Genomic DNA, 20,359 nt, shown 5'->3' with positions numbered 1-20,359 from the left:
TTCTTTCAATTTTATATGAAAGAAAATAAAAATAAAAAATATCAAAAGAAATAAAATATTTATTTCTTTGATTAATTTTTTTTAAAAAAACAGCTCTTATATAATCTTAAATTCATCATATAGGACAATTCTGTATATAACCAAAGTGCACACAACATCCTTTTATTAACTAATGAATAATCCCTACTCTTAACCACACTCTAATCTCCAAAATAATATTAATTATCATTGTTCACTTAATACAAAATAACATTACCATTTATATCTTAAGCATGGACACTATTTTTCAACAACTAAAATCAAATGAAAAACAACATGAGAATAATAAATATATCCCCAATAGCTAAGCCTCTCTCTCCGCCTCTTTTTCTTCTTTTTTAATTAATGAATATTAATACAATCAAAGTATTAAAACTATATCAACTTAATTGAAATATTTTTGAAAATTTTCTAATGTTTTGTTGTTAAATACAAAAAAAATGCAGTGACAGATTTTTCTAAGAGAAAAAGCTACTATCATCATGCATCTCATCTATATAATCTAACAAAATATATACTATCTTGTGTCATCTTTTTATTTTTTTTCGTGTGGTAGATGCAGCGCCAACTCGCTGCACTTAATCATTATTATCTTTTGTTGGTGTAGTAATGTGTCAACATCGAGTATTGGCTCATTGGTTCACATGGCTACACTGCTACAACCCCATAACTGACAAAGTTTATATATATATATATATATATGTATAAAGATTACGGCTGCCAATGCAAAGTCATGATTTTATTTATTATAATATATATAACACACTATACAATATCTTCCTTGGCCCATGCATGTGAGTGAGCATTCACTTCATTAATCTTGTTCTTTTCTTTTATCTCAGAAGTTACAAGAACATGCATGTCAATGTCAATGTTTAGGCTTTCTTTTAGAGTTTAATTTTTGAGCTTATATGAACCCATGTACCTATTATATTTTATCATTTATATATGTTTGATCGTATGTCCCCTACATAAAATCAAACAATTTATGATATATTTTTTATTTACCATTGTTTTGGTAGACTCTGGAATTCCACCAACAATTAATTCAATTTAAAAGATATGTGACAAATAAAATTTAAGTTAAAAAACTGAACTAATTTATATCTATAACTCTTTCGATTTGTCGTCCACGTAATACAACACAAGGAAAATTCAATCCCTTTCTTTAACTCTTTCTACTTTGATTGTGACAAATATTATATATTGACTGAACTTCAAAACCATTAATGTCACGTCTATACCTCTTCTAACTTTTCTGACACAATTTGGTTGGTTCGTATTAAATAATCAACCAAACAAAGACTATATCGATTTATACTTTTTATACATATTTAATATTCTTATCATAGATGCATATTAATATATTATCATTAAGAACATCATATAGTTATTTCTAATAAAGTCTAAACTTCTATAATATATTATCAGTAAGGATGTTGGCCAATATAGTTGCCAGGAGGATTATAGTTGCAGATCACAAAGACCCAATTGTTCTCACACTTCACTCTACCACACCCTATATTTGTAGTGTGCCTCCACACTATTTGTGTATAGTGCCCACACTCGTCCCCCACGCATCGATTCAAATGGTGGTTGTAGAACTTTTTCTCAGTTGCCCAGAACCTCACCGCCTCCACCCCTGTCATCTCGTCATACCCCTCAGCTAGGTTTTCACCATAGGGTCCATTGGAGTGCTCCATCTCACAAGTATCCATCTTACTATCAGCATAACTCTGAGCATAGGCGGCTAGAGTGTCGTCCCAGGAGACTGGGCCAACACCTACCGCCGCTCGGATGTCGTTGTGCGTATCGACGAAGTCTTGGGGGGAGTTTTGGGCATTGGAGATGGTAGTAGCCAGGAGGAAACTTACCAAGAAAATGGTAGAGGGAATAATGGTGGAGGAAACCATTTTCTGGGGGGTTTGGAGGAGAATATTCTTTTGTATTTGGTGTATGCATGGTATAAAGGGTATTTATAGAGAAGAAAGAGATGGTGGGGGTTAGTGGTTTGCATCTGTAGTTGGGGAATTGTTTAAAGAGAAAGACAAAATGAAAGAGAGAGGGTAATTTTCTAATATAGTTTGTTGCATCCTTTTTCAATCAAATAATGGCACATTATGTAGATATATGGGCCAAACACATGGTGTCATCTGACTTGCTTTTGTTGATAAAATTTGCCTCTTTATTTGGTATAAAATTGTCCCTCCCATCATTAATAGTGTCTGTTTTTATCTTTTCTAATTGCCATCAAATTTCTATGGTTTATTATGAAATACTAGCCCATAACCTATGTATATGCATATGAATACTCTATAGTTTTATTTTAATACATGGAGAGAATATATATATGAACATTTTAACTAATGAAATATATAAACATTTGATTTAGTTTATGATTTAATAATTTTCAAAGTTTGATATAATTAATGGCAGATAAGATTTTCCATGCTATAACAAATCATTGGACAGTAATGAATACAATATTTCATTTGTATATATATACTAAATAAAAGATGGGCATACATCACTTGTGAAGTTCACATGCATTTCTTTTGGGTTTTTTTAGATTAAAAAAAGGTTCACATGTGTATTTTATATGAGGATGTGTTTATTGGAGAAAAAAAACCTCACCCATCCTTTTTCTCAAGGAGGAGATAACAGCAATAATAACACAATAATTCAAGTTACTTTTAATAAAAGATACCAACGTTATAGTAAGTACATCCCAACATTTTTATGAAGTGAACACTTCTTGTGTTTATTAATTTGTTGAGTTTTATTGAATTAAATATTATAATTTCATATATTTAAAAGAAAAATAGACATGTTAATTTTTTAATCTAGAAAAAAAAATACCAAAACTATATATAAGGAAAGATAAATTATTGTAAAAGATAAAAACTGCTGAAAATATTGTAAAATATAGTTTTCAGATAATTTTATCGGGACTTTTTTTTTTTTGGATAAAATTAGATAATCAACAATATATTATGATATGAACTATATATATATGAGGATGGCAATATCGAAATAACTCTCTTCAAAACTAAGTCTACATTGAAAAACAATATTGTGTTCTCAATAGTTTTTCTTTTTTCCTTTTTAAATTATAACTATGATTTTCACATTTTCTTGAAGAAATAATTCATATCTTAGTCCAATTCTATTTTTTTTTTAAAAATTGAGAATCACGTTTTTAGAATTTTATAGCTTGAGGTAGATTTTGAAAAACATTATTAGAAGAAAGACAACAACAATAATAATAAAAAGCATGTAGGTAGTAATACAAAAGAAAAATGAAGATAATTGTATTTGGTGACCCTTTTTTAAAAAATAATATTTGATAACACTCTAAAATTAATTAATTAGGGATAGAATTTAAAAATTTTCGTGTATATATATATAAATATTAAGTAGTTTTATCATTTACAATCATTCGGTGGGAAGACACCTGCAACATCATCGACCTATGGTCCTTCAAAAGCTCTTTTTTTAATATGTACTTTTCTACGGTCATAGTTCTAAATATATATGCTCTCATTTGATAGTTTTTTCTAGCTTTCTATGCGCTGTATTGAACTTTTGTACTCCCTTATGTTTATTGAATATATTTGATGGAATGATGTATGTGCTAAAAGGGATACCCATCTAGCAGGAATGCTTTGATGAACTTACGGGTCCAAACGTATCATTTTCTAAAAAAATCATTTACAATCATTTTTCTTATATTAATTGATAATGTTATAAAGTAATTTAATAAAAAGGGGAATTGTTCATCAAACTAAGCATATATTTCAAAAGTGAAAGAAAGAAGAAGGATTAAAGGTTGGGGTTGGTGTGTCATAGGTTCACATGTCTCATAAACTGACAAACCCCTAAACTAAACAGTTGAATAATAAAACTTACACCAATTGTTTTATTTTTTCTTTAATTTGAGAATCAATTCATGGTGTTAATAAAAAGTACTTTGGACATGTGACTCCCAATCACTTTCATATAATATTGTCTTATGTTATTTTAGAATATTCATATGCCATTTGCTTAACTTGTACGTTTGGTTTTAATTATTATGCTGATTTGTCTCCATTTTCCTCTTAACTAATTATTCAAACCTTCAAGGTATTTCGAGACAATTCCTTTTAACTTGTACGTTTCTATCACGGATAGACTTCTATCCATCTTTGTTATCCTATATATAGTTTAGTCCTTTTCTTTTTATTTATAATAGATGCATCCTATATAATCTTTTTTCTTTTTAATTATATAGTTAATGCATATATAAATCATAAAGTTTACAAAATTTTATAAAACACATACACATAATACTTGAAATTACTATGATTCAAAAAATATTTGTATGTTTGCATTACAAACTGCTATCCCAAGCAGCAAGAAAGCCATAATCTACAATTGATCTTTCAGATTAAAAATATAATCCGAATAGAGTCAATTATAAAAAGTAGTAGTAATAGTTAAAATATAATACTTTTTAAAGAACAAATCTCTCCAATTTTGTTTCTTCTTTCTTTAGACAGTTTCTAATGAATAAAAAAGAAGCCTTAGCTTGTACTCACCCCTCTAAAAGTTTAATATGGACGTTGGCCATTATAGTTGCCTGGAGGATAATAGCTGCATATCAAAAACACCCAATTGTTTTGGCATTTCACTTGTGCACAACCAACAGATTTTGTGTTACTCCATACCAACTGTGTATAATGGAGGCAATTGCTAGGGTCATTGCTGCACGTATTCGAATTGTAGTCGTAATGTTTCTTCTCGTCGGCCCAGAGACTCACTGCTGTCTCAGCTGTCATTACTTCGTTTCCCTCTGCTAGGTTTTCGCCATACGGTCCTCCCGAGTGCTCCATTTGACAAGTAGCGATCTTCGTGTTGGCGTAATTTTGAGCATAATCAGCCAAAGTCGAGTTCCAATGAAGAGGCTCGACGCCAACCGCTGCACGGACGGCATTGTGTGCGTCAATGTAGTTTTTGGGGGAGCTTTTGGCCAAGCTGGGAGCAGTAGAAGCTAGGGTTAGGGTTAGGGTTAGGGTTAGGGTTAGCCCCAATAAACAAAGGGTGGAGAGAATGTTGGCAAATCCCATATTTATAAATGATGGATTCGTCCAGCTCTAAGCTAAGTAGTTGAAAGAATTCCTTATTGATTATATGGGATTTGTGAAGATTATTTTTGCAGTTTGGGGTTTGGCTTAGGGTAGAGTATTTATGTAAAGAAGGAGAGATGGGGTATAGTTCTAATTTTAGGGGTATTTGTTTTGGAAGACAAAGGAGATGTCTAATAATAGAAGGGTACTTACTAAAGAAAAACCATAATTTCTTCTCTCTTCAATATAAATTACTAATCATAGAATAATAGTGTGTGGATTGAGATTTTCAACTTTGGTTAATATTCAAAAGAAAAGAAAAAAAAAAAACCAAAATAGGTAACCCATCAAACCCCAATCCAAACTATATCCAATCCGAATTATATGAGTTGAGTTAGGTTAAAAAGTTATTAAAATATACATTTTCATCGGGTCTTGTGCTACGACCTAAGTATTATATATTTAATTTTCATTGGTCATAGCTTTTTCAATGCATTAAGAAATCAATGGTTATGGTTATGGCCAACCCAACACAATAAATTCAACAATTGGATATTCATTTTTTTTTAAAGGAAATTGTAATTGATGGCCATTTTAGGAATAATAATTAAGAATGTAGCAACATTTTAAAAAAATTGTAAATATAGCAAAACTATCGCTGATAGACTCGTATGATAAACCAATATTCGCAACATAGTGTATAGGTGATAGACTTCTATCATTGATAGAACGTGTTAAAAATTTTAAAATGTTGCTATATACTTAATTATTTTGAATTTAATTGCTAAATTTGCAACTATCCATAATTATTAACCTACAATGTGTTTCTAAGTTAGTGTTAGAAAAGTTTAAGAAGTTCAAGAACCTTTCAAAACTCACGTTACAACAACGATGTGTTACATGTAAATTTGTAGTTTTCAATTAGCCTATCTAACTTCTTCCATGTTTGAGGAAGCTTTGAGAGTTAAAGTGTGATAATATTAAATAAAAAAATTAGGAATTACTTCTCCATGATTCTCTTCATTCTAAATATTTATTCATTATACATTCCATAAATCGATCTTAGGTTTATAATAATTGATCAATCTTCACTTTAACAAAAGAGAAAATTGTGATAAATTTGACATCAAGGAGCTCAATATTATCCATATTCCCCTCTTGTGTTTTCCATTTCATCACCTTCCATAGTCCAAAGATGTTACAATAATGTCTTAGCTTTTCTATTATTTTAATGAAGTTTCTTTACTCTTTGACATCATGAGCCTAATAATTCTAATTTTGTAGACTCAACTATGTGGGTTTGCTTGATTAATTAAAAAGAACAACATATTAGAATTCAATTGAAATTATTAATAGATATAATTCAAGCAATAATTTTGTATTGCATGCAAAAAGGTTAGCAATAATGCAATTGAAACTCGCATCACATATGAGGAAAAAAACCATAACCCTATATATATTTAATAAAAAATGTACAGACGATGATTGGACATCTCCATGACTTATATAATAATAATAATACAAAATTCATTGGCCGATCGACCTTGACCCGGTCCTGTTATTTTGATCAGCTGTTAATCTGCATGTTTTCAGTATGGAAGTTGGTCAGGATACCCTCCTGGAGGATAATAGTTGCAAATAGTGAAAATATAGTTGTTGTTGCACTTAACTTCTGCACAACCAATCGATGTTGTGTCCTTCCACACAATTTGAAGGAAATGGCCGCACTCTTCCTCAACACACTTGTTTGATTTATGGTCATAAAATTTATCCTCACTAGCCCAATAGTTCACTGTCAATTCTGCTGTTGTCTTCTCAAATGCTTCGGCCAAGTTTTCTCCATAAGGTCCCATAGAATGCTCCATCTCGCAGGTAGCGGTTTTAGTTTTGGCATATTTTTCAGCATAACTGGCTATGGTTTTGTTCCAAGTGACCGGACCGACGCCATACTTGGCACGGATGGCATTATGGGCATCGACGAAGTCCTGGGGGGTGCTGTTTGCAAGGGTGGGAGATATTGGAGCTAAGATTAGGAATAGTCCAACAACACAAAATGCAAAAACAAACTTAGTCGTAGATGTCATCTCTTAAGGTATTTAAGTTGTGCCTTTTTGTTTTCTCAATGAAGGAAGGGTTAGTTGAAGGATTATTATGGGTATTGTTGAGTTTGGTTGAGGAGATTAATTTGTGTTTTGGGTTTTGGGTATTTATATGAAGAACACATCAAATGGTGTGGGTTTTCTATTTTAGTAAGTTGTTTTGTTTGGGATGGAAATACATGAAGACAGACAAAAGTGGAGGCACATTGAAACTCCCTCAATTTTTGGGTAATTGAAGAATATTGTGTGGATGGTAAAATCAAATTAGTTCATATGGTCAACAATTTTAACTACACTATTTTGAATATAATATTGAATATTTTCCATGATATAATTGCTACCCATTTGAATAATTCTTTTATTTAGCTTACTTGTAAAGAATATATAATGATCATATATCTATATGTGTTAATAAACATAGTTCCTTTACAAAATTTCAAATTATACTCCTAATTTCGATAGCACCAAAAATATATCATTTTTGTGTCCTTGATCTTGTCTCGTGGTTGAGTATAGAATCTTATAAAAAATAACAAAAATATAGTAAGTTAAAATTAAAGAAAGAAAAAAAAGGTGATGGAGATGCAGGGTATCGAACCCTGTACCTCTCGCATGCAAAGCGAGCGCTCTACCATTTGAGCTACATCCCCTTCTTGTTCAACAAAACAAAGCTTTTGTTTACTTTAAGTATGTATTGATTCAAATAATGGTTAGGTTGAGTACTCACTTATCTTACTGCATGGGAGGAGAGAAACTAAACTATGGTTCTCTATCCACTTTTGCAAATTTCTTAAAGAGCTATAATATATATATATATATACTCATCTTCCAACTTATAATATAATTTTTCAGTGTTGGACAACTAGAATCTCTTCCATTTTGAGGATTTTGTCATGGGCCAAAGACCCTATACCAATTGTTAATTGTAATATACATAACTTGTTGGGTAATTGCAATAGGTAATTAATAGAACTTTAATAAAGCTAATAAAGAAGTGTATTTAGCCTCATATATTATATTAGTTAATCTTTTAAGTGATTGCAACAATATAATGACAAAATAATATATTAGTGATAAACTCTTAAGGGCAATAAATTGTATCCATAAAATAAACTTTTCTTTTGAATTACACTGATTATATATGGTATCCCATAATATGTCACTTTCACTTTCACTTTTTTAATTAGACATATTGGTTTAGGCTCCACTTGTTTCTTGGCTTCCATTTGTAATCCAACGTAACTTCCATTTTTAAAGCAAATAAATATATATAACTACTCCTTTCGGTTTCTATCAAACTTTCTTTTAATATTATATGTATCTTGATGTGTGTGTGGGGAATAAATACAATATATATATAAATACATACATGTAAATCAAGTTTAATTCAATAACTCATATCCTTATTAAGTCAAATATTTGGATTCCTTTAATGTTTTGTTTAAAGAAAAAATTATGATCAACTCATTGATAATGGACAGGTTTAGCTAACGATTCAATATATATTGTTTTAAATATTATTGCAACCAAGAGATAAACTCAAAGTTCACAACCATGGGGATTGTTTTTCGATGAAAAGATGTACTTATAATTAAAGAGAAAAACAAATGGTAGGACCAAATGATGGGCAACATAATGTCTATGCATAATATATCATTATAGTTCCAAAAGATAATTTGTAAAGATCATAATAACATCATTATCTTTGAATCACAATTATGGGTAGTTCATCAAGTTTTCAATATCTTAATTATAATTTCAGTAAGGAAATTGGCCTACATAATTGTCAGGAGGATCATAGTTGCATATCACAAAGATCCAATTGTTGTGACATTTCACTCTAGCACAACCCACATGCTTGGTGCCCCGCCACACTACTTGTGTATAATGGCGACACTCGTCACCGATGCACCGGTTGGAATGATGGTCGTAGTACTTCTTTTCACTCACCCAGAAGTTCACAGCCTCCACCGCCGTCATCTCGCCATACCCTTCGGCTAAATTCTCACCATAAGGACCATAGGAATGTTGCATCTCACAAGTGCCAATCTTCTTGTTGGCATAAGTTTGGGCATAGGCAGCTAAGGTGTAGTTCCAAGAGACTGGCCCGACGCCGACCTTTGCTCGGGCGGCATTGTGGGCATTGACAAAGTCTTGGTGGGAGTTTTGAGCAAGGGTGATGGAGGCTAGCTGGGTTATTAACCCCATCATCATGAAGGAGATCAGAAGAAGCTTGGGCGATGGCATATCTTTTGATGTCTCTTTCTTTTCTTGATACAACTCTTGTGTTGTTATTTTTGGAGCAGCACTCTTATTTATAGAGAGGATGAGTCTTGTAATTCTATTTTTGTTCTCCTAGTGTGGAACTAAAGAAAAGATACAAGTGTTGAATGCGTTCTCATTTAATCTCAAGAGATAGATGATCTAGAAACAATCATATAGATTATTTAAATGTATAACAATTTATATACTATTCATCAAATATTTCGAGTGGGTAAAAGTATATACATATAACTTTTAAATAAAAGGCTAGAAGTAGGAATCTTGATCATCATTTAGAAATGAAATGAAAGGTTTATCATAAGTAGTTTAATTTTAATTTAACTCATAAGCTTTTCATTCCTTTTTCACTTTTAATCAAAGCAAGATTATTTGGTTCTCTACACTTTTATTCACAAACATAAATATTAATATGAGCAATATATATTGGTTATTGAGGTATATATTTTCTAGGTTGAAGTTTTGATCTTTCACTGCATCTTATGGTAATTAATCAAATCATTTTTTATTTTATAAAATTATGCTTGTTATCTTACCATCTCATTGATATAGTTTTTCATTTCTAACGAAACATTGAATTATTAACCAAATTCCACAAACAAAAACAACCACTTTTTACGTTTTAGAAACATACATTACCTTTCTAAAAACACTCTTAGTTAAAAAGTACGTAGATAACAAAACAAAACACATCATAATTAGTATTAGCAAACTAATGACTATTACGAACGAAGAACCTAAACTTTATTCTTTAGTTTTAACTCTAAGAACAACTACGATACTAATGACCGATTAAATCTTGGACTCTTAGAAAAAAAGATCATATCTTATTTACTAAACCATATAGATTTCAAACTCCGTCAAACCCAACAAATTTAGAATTTTAGATTTTCGTAGTCTCATCTATAATTATTCTGAAGATGAGGATTATTATGTATGGTTGTTGTTGAATATAATGAAGCAAGTGGGGGGAGGCTTTTATATAACTAACATATTTAGAGATAGTAAATGGTAAATATGAAAAGAAAGTGTCACCAAAAAATGTGGCGCAAACATAGCTTTAAATTATGGAAAACAAAAAGCTATCGTGATTGGCTCACATGGCTATAAATAACTAACAATCTCTAGACAGTTGAATTTCATATCAAAATGTTTTGTTTAATATTTAATGAACTGTGATCAAAAGTCATTCTCTCAATAGTGCTTCTGTCTTTGCCCATGTGAGAGTGTGTATGTCTCTCTCCTTATCTTCTTCTTTTTCTTATTGACATTTCTCAACTTGACAACATGCTTTCTCAACATCTCCCCTTTTCTTTCTTATAATTTGATCATTCAAATTGTCATCTAATTAAACTCGTCGATCTTTGTATCCTTTATCCATCCATAAAGATTTATTGTCAATGAGATATGAGGAGAATGCTAAAGATGTGCAAATATAGTTGAGATATTTGAGTGCAAAAACAATTGATACCTACACTCATGTTTTGTTAAAATGAAGTTAATCTAATGAATAAATACATATCGGGACTACAATTTTTATTAATTTCATCTACTATTTTATTATTTTATAACATTTCTTTTTTTATATATAAAAAAAAGGGCTAGGTGGCTTGTATTAGGCTAAGCTAAGCATTGTTAATATAGTTGAATTGGAAAATAGGGTTTGATTATCTTATTCTTGTTTGATGATCTAATTAAATATACATAACTATTGTTGCATGCAAGCTATGGCTATTGTAGTTTCTTATAATAATTTCATCAATATGTCAACTTCAGAAACTCAAAGATTTTCTCATGATCATCCACAAATAAAGACAATATATTCCCAAATTGTATGGAGTATGCAAGAAGCAAGTTATTTGAACATGAAAAAGATAATGTTTTTGGAAGAATTTAAGGGGGGAAAACAAATATACACACCATTAAGTTTGACAATATAGGGCAAACCAATGACAGAGGAAAAAAAAACCTTTTAAAAATTTATTTCATTTTAAAACTTTTGATAAAACTCCTTGTGTAAACCTTGGTTTGATTTATTATATATTCAAACTTCTGTTTTTATTAAATTCAAATTACCATAATAGAATTTATTGGATGATTGTCGAAGATAATTTAAAGAGGAGAAAAATGGAAAGATATATATTCCGAAGTGTAGCTTAGAGAGGAAAACTATATGTATTTGTTGGATTAACTAAATTAATTACTTGACCATAAATCAAGGGAATAGATTAAGAATTATCAACTAAGTACAGAGCATTAGATTTGGTTTTCTTGGAAAAACTAATAGCAATCCATATAAAATTAAGGAAGAAATTTTGTTCCATTTAACAAAAATATAACCTTCAAACTATATTATAGAGGTGTGACACAATAATGTTGAATTATGGGTATTGGGTATATGAAGAAAATGGTGATTGAAGAGAGAGGGATAGTAGTAAACAAATTGACCACAAATTAAGGAGGTAAAAAAAAAAAAGTTATGTTGGTGGGTGGCCATGTGCTTACTTTCAAAGCTACAATATGAATGAAGAAAATTGTAGTTTCTAAAATAATAGAAATTGATGTGGGTGCACCTTTAGACTTTGATAATCTCAATAAGGTTTGATTCAATCATCTCCCATGACTATATAGGGTTTAGTTCTTAAAATATTACAAGTTGTCTGTGTAGTATACGTCTATCTGATGCAGAATGAGTTGATACTTGGTAATAATTTTCTATGTACGTGATGTTGAATTAAGCAAAGTTAGTGTCCAATGTTAAGATAGAATAGAGTAGAGTTGCGCTGCATTGGTTCGTTAAGCTTGGAGTTCTCGTTTGGTATACTGCTAAAACATTGCTTTAACTGATGCATGCACGTTACTAAAACCTCATCTTTAGAGAAATGCTTGTATTCAACTTGCTCAACTGAAAATGGCATTGTGAATTAGGGAGCTAATGTAAGACAATTATCTAAACATACAATATAGCTCTTCAGTTTCCATGTAACTTTTTAAGAGGGAAGGGAAGAAGAAAAAGAGAAAAGAAAAGATATCTAAGCACTTTGTGCAAAAACAAAACAAGCTTGAAAATATGTTGAGTAGAAATACAGTTTTGAGCTTTGATATTCTCAAGAGTAGGATTTGAGGTGGAAAACTTGACAAGCTGGTCTGTAGGACCTCTTAGTTGCAGCTTGATCAAACTTCTTTACCACTGCTTCATTCTCATCTAAACTTGTCTGAACGAAATACCTTATCCACCATGACGAGCTTCGCAATTTCGCCTTCATGACAAGCAAATATTTATCTCAGTGCATGTTATCATCTATCTCATCTCAGATTGTTTTACTGCTTGGAAAATAGGCTCGAAATACAACAAGGAAGCAATGAATCAATTTTGTATACATAGATTTATTTTGTAAGTGGGTAATTACGAGTAGTACCTACCAGGATCGGTTTCCAAGGAGTACGATAAGAGCAACAGAATTCACAAAGTGAATTTGTATCCTTGAATGAAGGAGTCTAGTTTAGAACACGTCGCATGTTCATATGATGGTTCTTCTATTTGTAGATCAATTAAAAGTAGCCCTATTGGTTACAATCCGTGGCCAGACTAGTCATCAAACAACCCAAAGAATGTATCCAAGCTATAACTAAATTCTAGAAAGCTTCGTATTCTATTCATTCAGTGTCTTTCAATTCAATTACTATTATTGCTAACTACCTTTCTAGAGTAGAAGAAGGTACTTACCGGACGTCCAAATTTGGGTAGTTCTGAATCTTTAGCCTTTTGCCGACCTGGATAACCTACAAATTGAAACAACATTGAAAGGAGAGAAACAAAATCAACCAATCTAGACTAATTGAAGTAAATAGAGAAATTTAGACCAAAAAGTGGAGGAACAATCAGAAGTTTTTTGGTCATTAGGACTTACGAGAGAACAGTTGATAACGTAATACAATCATTAAAGACAAAAAGGGACAATTCGAGACGAGATTTATTAGAAAATGTTGAAATTTTTATCCATCAAAATTAACTCATGTACCACAAGTTGCAAAATTGTAAAGAGAAGATATCAGAATATACACAAAATAAAGAAGATCACAGATCATGATTGAGAAAAAGAACTATGAAAGACTATTAAACAATTGCTTCACTGAGTTTTTACTTCTTATGCAATTCTATCACAGAGTGAACGAGTGGATTATAAATTAGATAAAGGAAAACCACAGGATTACAATTTATGAACAGTGGTTTACCGGCAAATATAACAACACCATCAATAGAGACCCTTGCCAGTTCTGGAAGAGTTCTGTTAAGGTATCTGGGAGACAAGTAATCCAATGCATCTGAAACAATGACAAGAGAGAAGGACTTTGCTCTATATGGCAGGGGAAACTTAATATCAGCAGCACGCACGATACCCTTCCGCACAAGGCTTTTGCAACTGGCATCAGCATCATCTAAGTCATAGGGCTCCACACCCCATGCTTCTGTATCCTCTTCTTTTAACAATTTAGACACCACTGAGCAAGTATCAGGCCCTACATGCAATACTTTATGCATGCTATCTCCATATGCTTTCTTTAGAATGGGAATCGCTCGTTGGACTTCTACAGTGCACGATGTACTACCTACATATATGACATATATATGCTTGAGATCTTCAAATAAGATATATGATGCATTAACTCTCATACTTGATTGGGGAGAAATGCCTTTTACAATTACTACAGACGGTTATGATTAACAAAAATAAATCGATCTGAATAAGATAAAACAATCATTAATTCTCTTCCACTGTTTTTAATGCCTTTGTCACATTAAGGATGCATCAAAGATAACCCAAGTGCCAAAGGCACTATGTTCTATTAACCATTTGGACGAATTAAGTGGACTTTACCCATTAAACCCAGCCCCTTTGATCGTTCAGCCATTTATCAACTACATGTCATATATTCACTTTAGGATGCATGCAGATAAAGATAAAAAATGTTAAGTAATATAGTCTCAACACGCAGTGGTCAGATCATGTTGACTAGTTTAATGCCTGAGGGTAAAGGAAGGAGAAGAAATAATGGCAAATTATAATACCTCCACTTCAATATCAATTGCATTTCAGGCTTGAAATTCTGGTGAAACTATGCTTTTACTCAAGAATACATAAAAAGTAAATATATTCACCTTCGACTCTACTCACAGCCTCTAAATCGTTTCTTGATCCACCTGTCAGGCAAATCAACAATGAATAAGCAAACAAATACAGTAATTACATCAAGGAAAGAGGGAGCATCACAGATTCACAAGCCATCAGTAACCGAACAATTTTCAGTAATCAACATCAACAAAAACTAATAAAAGAATATCAGTGTAGTCGACAGATTTGTCCACAATCACAAAAACATGCCCTTACTCTTTTTCTTAATTCTCGGCTACCAGTTTCACATAGTTTTGCTAGTAGGAGATATCCATTATGAATTTGTACAAGTTCAGCTAGAGCTATTGATATGTCTCTTTACCAACTATCTAAGGCAAGCATTGTTAGGGACCAGCTGCTACAAGATAATCAAAGTCACTTAAGTGATAAGTTATGGGCAGCGTCTATCAAAGAGAAACTGTTTCTCCAATATCACAATCCATGCTCAAATTTAAAGAGACTGAGTAGGATAGGAGCCTGAATTTTGAAATAAGGGGGCAGTGCAGTAGGGTACTTACGAAAGTTGCAGTCAGACTACTATGTCTAAGGTGTAAATCTCTACTTGACCAAACCAGTGACTCTGACTAATTCTCAGACAGTACTTAGTCAATTGAGAGAACATTTCCAGCAGAGAGTATGACCAAAATAGAATGAGGAGAATATAAGGACAAGGAGCTGTCCATATGTTGCAATACTAAAAGCTATCAATTGAAACGTGGGGTAGTGAATTACATGGAAGTCACAGTGATAAACAAGGAATAAAGTTTGTAGTGTCCCAAACATTATAGTTAATAAGTTCAAGATGCATGCAAAAATATAACACGGGTAGGCATCGTGATGAAAACTTCAGAAAGGATTCAAATTTCAGTGACTGTGATTCTGTGAACATAAAATTCATTTAAAGGGAATGCAGAGACAACATCCTAAAGGAGAGAAACAAGCATATTGATGATGATCGTGGTTGTGGAATGAGAAAGAGAGAATTAATTAACAATAAGTCAAGATAAGCGAAAAAATAAAAACCTGATTGATGGTAGCAAAATCCAACAAGAAGCATAGCACCCTGAAATTTTTAACCATAGCAAATTAAAATTAGTGGCTAATAATACTATTCCCAAGAGTTGAGGCGGCAACATTTATTCAGTCATTTGATCCTCATTTGACCACCCTTCCACCACCACAACAACAAAAAGTAACAACCATTCCTGAAAAGGGAAAAGAGAGGAGAAATAAAAAGTACCAGAACAAGCCCTATGGTTAGAAAAGGTGATGAACGTGTCTTAGAATGTATTGTTCCAACAAATGGAAGACCCCCACCATCAACAAGACGCCGAGAAGGATTTCCTGGCCTCCTTGACATGATTTTGTGAAAACCTGCAAAGCCACTCTTCTTTATCAACAATTGATAACACTATTCCCAAGTAAGATGTTTTCACTGGCGCACCAATTTATGTCAGAACTCCAAATCAGAAAAAGAGGCATCGGTTCACATATATATTTGTCTGATTCTCTGGTAGTAACAATGAAATGGCTCACACATGTCGACAAGTTAAATTCATACTTTCTCAGTATCCACTACGTCTTAGCTACTTAACAAAAAAACTCGGTACAGTCAAACTTGCTAAAAATTCTTCACCATCTTGCTATGCTATTTTGTCTCAAAGAATTGTCAACTTCTCTCAAAATTCAAGGTTTTTTTTTTTTTTTTTTTTTTTGCCAATAATGCAAATTCACAAGAACTGGAAAAAAACATATAAATGTTGAGAAACAATACCAACCTAATAAAGTAGAAACCACCTACTTAAGCAACATAACATATTGAGCCAAGAATCCACTACCCATTTCAAAAATTGACATTAAATGATCAAAATCAATTAAATCCTTCAATGCCAAACGGCTAATTAACTAATTTACATACGGAATCTCATTGACTTGGCTCAAGAGTTACTCATACGTATTCAACAATCATAGACATTCGGTTAAATAGAAGTAGAACAGAACGAAATTCAAAGTTCACTGGAAACCAACTCTCCTACTCTAGATATATAAAAAAAGAACTGTTACGAACCAATTACGTAACTTAAATCATTAAGCAGATGAAGAGTAAACCAAGAACAGCCCGAGAAAAGAAAGGGTAAAAAGTTCCAACCTTCACGCGGGACATCAATTCTCGAAAAAAACCCAAATCAGAATACAACCAAAAACCAAAACACACACACACACACACACACTATTAGCATACAATATCAAATGGGTTTCAAGAAAAAGGTATCAGATATCATAAAAACGGGAAATTTCACAGAATCGAAGTGAATGAGAATGGGAAATGAACAAGAATTTAGAAAAAAGAGAAGAAGTTTACAGAGTCTGAAGCTCCTTAGAAATGACAGGATACGAAGGAGATTCAGATCTTGAAGGTGGTTTCAGATCTGGGTTTCGCCAGCCTCACTCACAAAGCGAAGGAGAAGCTCATCAAGACTCTCTCAGTCTTCACTCAAAAATCTTGAAAAGCTTATTTCTTTCTTTAAAGAAAATAATAATAACGTAACAATCACATAAAAAGGCAATCAAAATATTTCCATAATACATTTTTTAGAGATTTGTTTTCAGAATTCATATATGTTTAGTTTCTAAACAATGATGTCCATTTTTAGGATGCAATTTATTAAACTACTCCGTTCGAATATTCGGGTTAGTTTACATCCGTCTAGACTAATCTTAACGTATTTGTACACTTTTTTTATATTTTATAACAATTCATCCAAAACTTTAATAAATTTTTTATTACCATCTCTAAAATCGAGTTGATATTAGGTTTATTTTGAAACTTTAAGATAAGAAAACAAATAGTTTTATTTTTCCTTGATAGTTAACTCAAAGTTCAACCAAACCAACCAATTTTGTAATTTATTAAGAATTAAATCACTAAATTACAAGAATACTTTAGGGGAAAAATTAGAAACAAATTTGGATCCATAAGATTTGTGTTTCTTTCTCCTATCATACTCAACTATTTTTGGGCCTGGCCCAGCTATTATTGGGCCCTAAACAATTTATCATCAAGCAATTCACAACAATAATTTCATAAATGTCTAAAATATAAATATTTTCAAGTGATTATATGAATTTATTAGGGTTGGTTTGAACTAATAACCATATGATTTTTAAGTTAATTATTAGGTAGTTTTGTAGTGTTGATGTGGAGGAAAATGATTGAAATTTTCATATTTTTCTTTAGCCAGTTAGATTTGGAGGCCTCAATTTGAACAAAATTCTACTAAAATATTAATGAAATAAAATAATTGGTATATAAATATTTTATACATTTTAACAAGGATACATATACGTTGTGTCGATATACTTTTTATGTTGATGTTGTATCTATGAAAACGTTTCATGTCTACAAGAATTTAATGTTACGAAGAAGCCAAATTTATTGCAAAATCAAGTATTATGTGATGAAATACTTAGTAGATGATTAAGACATGCATTCTCGACCTATTCACGTAGAAAAAAAAAATCATCTTCGAAAGGTTTTCTCTTTATAAAACTAAGATCATGCCATAACAATGTAACTCTCATCATCCTTTTAGTTTTTATAACTTTTTTATTAGACGAGAAATAAAATTTTCCGATAAAAAAATTAACTTCTAAATAAATTGATATAGGCAAATTAAACGTTTATCATTAACATCATATGTTTTAGAGTGATTTTATAAATCGTAAAAATAAATTTCTATCGTTATAAGTAATCGATTGGAAAGTAAATAAGTTTATTTAACAATTAGGGTTGAAATTTGGAGAAAAGATTTTGAAAATGTCTATTTTGATTTATTATTATTTTGTGTTCAAACATGATCTCAAATCCAATCATCCAAAACTATATAATTGAACAAACAATATTTTTGTTAAGGTAGGGTCCAATAACTTTGAGGCTATATTTTACAAAATGGAAGCCATAATAATTGATGTATAATTAATAATAGGCATAGTCAATATGATTAACCAAAAAAATTGGCAAGTTTGATTGATTTGATTTTTCCTAAATAAATAATCATTTCTCAAAAGCTAATATCCAAAATCGAGATTCAATCTCCATTTACTTAAAAGTAAACTTGTTCTTCGTTTATAATTAGGATAGAAAGAATTAGATCGTTACACTATTACAAATCAATAAAACCGTTGCTGAAATGTGTAGTAGCATAGTAATAATATTTGGGACCTTGTAAGTTTCAAGAGGTCTATACATGTGTAGTGTCTAACGATTTTATAAATGATTATCGATGATATGTGAATTTTGATATGTGATGTTAACTACTATTACTAATAGTTACACAAATAGAAACTTTGATTGGACATATGTTGAACAATGATTTGATATGATTTTATGTAGTTAGTTTTGAAACGGAGGATTGCAAACTACCAAAGTCAAATCAAATAATAAAATCAATCATATTTTCATATGACATTACAACAACTAGAAGAAAAAATAAAGAGACGAGAGAAAAACTACTTTCAAACGCAATTTCCTCTATTGTAACACCTCGGGATCTCAAATGGACTCCAAATGAACCTCTAGAATATAATTACAATCATACTTCACTGATGATAGTAATCCTCACTTATATACTTACAATCTTCCTCTAATAAATTAAAAACGAGTTTAGTATTTGATTAACAAAAAAGTGAAAGAGAATCTTTGTCCTAAGCACTTTCCAACATAGAAAAGATGGCAAAACAAAACTCAACAAACAAGATAAGAAATTTTGATATTGTCTCCTAACTTTTCCTAATTTCTTTCTTCTTTTAATACATTTATCACTTTATTTGATACTCACACACATGTATATGCTTTTTCACATCAAATCATATCTTATGTGTGCCATATGCTTTCTTTCTCTTTAGACCAAAACAAAAAAAAAAAGTAACATAAAGAATTATTATTCTCAGGGGAAAAAAATAACTCGAACCTTTAAAACCTTTTAAAGGTGTATTGAGAGATACATTAATGAATTAAGATAACGTGGTTAAGAAAAATACATAAAAAGAATGTTTTTAAATGAAATTAGAAGGACGATATAAATCGTTAAATTTACAAAAGTACAAACGAAAAGATTTCAAGCATATAGCTCATACTTTTTCAAATTATTTAGTAATAAATTTCAAACCCTTAACCGTCAATAGTCTTAAAGTTGTTTTTTTTCTATGAATGACACATTTATAAGTACGTATATATTTAACTATTCGTCCTTTGCAAATATATAAAGTCTATCATTATGCTTACGTCATAACGCACTACCACATTTTATATCACGTCATGCTAGGAATGATCATGCCTATGTTATCGTAGTCCTAATATAACAATAATACTTATTCCGGTTAAAAATAAATCTCTAACAAAAACTATGGGAAAAAATGAGAGAAAAAATTATATGCATTTTATAACAAATCACGAGGAATAGGAACACAATTTAACAATTTTAAATAGATAAATTATTGTCAATTTAAGTTGTTGATAAAATATGAAATTTTACTATTTAAAAAAAAGATAATGTCAAATAATAACAATAATAATAAATTTAACAAAAAAAATTATAAAATATAGCAGATTTTTTTATTATATCAATAATAAACATTGATTGATAGACAATGATAGAAGATC

The 20,359-nt window shown here is 31.0% G+C and overlaps 5 protein-coding genes and 1 non-coding gene across 6 annotated transcripts; all 6 read right to left on the bottom strand.

Moving 5' to 3' along the window:
• Positions 1-1,122: 1,122 nt before the first annotated feature.
• Positions 1,123-2,025, bottom strand: LOC101211323 (basic form of pathogenesis-related protein 1). Its single transcript, XM_004136874.3, has one exon. It carries the CDS (start codon positions 1,950-1,952, stop codon positions 1,467-1,469), a length of 486 nt encoding a protein of 161 aa, XP_004136922.1. The 5' UTR covers positions 1,953-2,025; the 3' UTR covers positions 1,123-1,466.
• A 2,343-nt stretch (positions 2,026-4,368) lies between these two features.
• LOC101210987 (pathogenesis-related protein 1A) lies at positions 4,369-5,223 on the bottom strand. Its single transcript, XM_004137032.3, has one exon. The coding sequence runs from the start codon at positions 5,142-5,144 to the stop codon at positions 4,629-4,631; it is 516 nt and encodes a 171-aa protein (XP_004137080.2). The 5' UTR covers positions 5,145-5,223; the 3' UTR covers positions 4,369-4,628.
• A 1,315-nt stretch (positions 5,224-6,538) lies between these two features.
• Positions 6,539-7,310, bottom strand: LOC101210746 (basic form of pathogenesis-related protein 1). The gene has a single exon (XM_004137031.3). It carries the CDS (start codon positions 7,226-7,228, stop codon positions 6,734-6,736), a length of 495 nt encoding a protein of 164 aa, XP_004137079.1. The 5' UTR covers positions 7,229-7,310; the 3' UTR covers positions 6,539-6,733.
• A 510-nt stretch (positions 7,311-7,820) lies between these two features.
• TRNAA-UGC lies at positions 7,821-7,893 on the bottom strand. Its single transcript has one exon. It is a non-coding gene; the product is annotated as a tRNA-Ala (tRNA).
• A 971-nt stretch (positions 7,894-8,864) lies between these two features.
• On the bottom strand, positions 8,865-9,583 carry LOC101211073 (basic form of pathogenesis-related protein 1). The gene has a single exon (XM_004136873.3). It carries the CDS (start codon positions 9,488-9,490, stop codon positions 9,002-9,004), a length of 489 nt encoding a protein of 162 aa, XP_004136921.1. The 5' UTR covers positions 9,491-9,583; the 3' UTR covers positions 8,865-9,001.
• A 2,797-nt stretch (positions 9,584-12,380) lies between these two features.
• LOC101210824 (probable pectin methylesterase CGR3) lies at positions 12,381-17,265 on the bottom strand. The gene is made up of 7 exons (XM_004136872.3): positions 17,060-17,265; positions 15,938-16,071; positions 15,721-15,760; positions 14,685-14,726; positions 13,760-14,134; positions 13,251-13,306; positions 12,381-12,783 (listed from the first exon to the last, which is right to left on the bottom strand). The coding sequence occupies exons 2-7, from the start codon at positions 16,055-16,057 to the stop codon at positions 12,631-12,633; spliced, it is 786 nt and encodes a 261-aa protein (XP_004136920.1). The 5' UTR covers positions 16,058-16,071; positions 17,060-17,265; the 3' UTR covers positions 12,381-12,630.
• Between the last annotated feature and the right edge of the window lie 3,094 nt (positions 17,266-20,359).

The sequence above is a fragment of the Cucumis sativus genome, chromosome 7 (assembly GCF_000004075.3).
Source record: "Cucumis sativus cultivar 9930 chromosome 7, Cucumber_9930_V3, whole genome shotgun sequence".
Lineage (NCBI taxonomy): Eukaryota > Viridiplantae > Streptophyta > Magnoliopsida > Cucurbitales > Cucurbitaceae > Cucumis > Cucumis sativus.
This window is presented reverse-complemented; position numbering and strand designations above follow the sequence as displayed.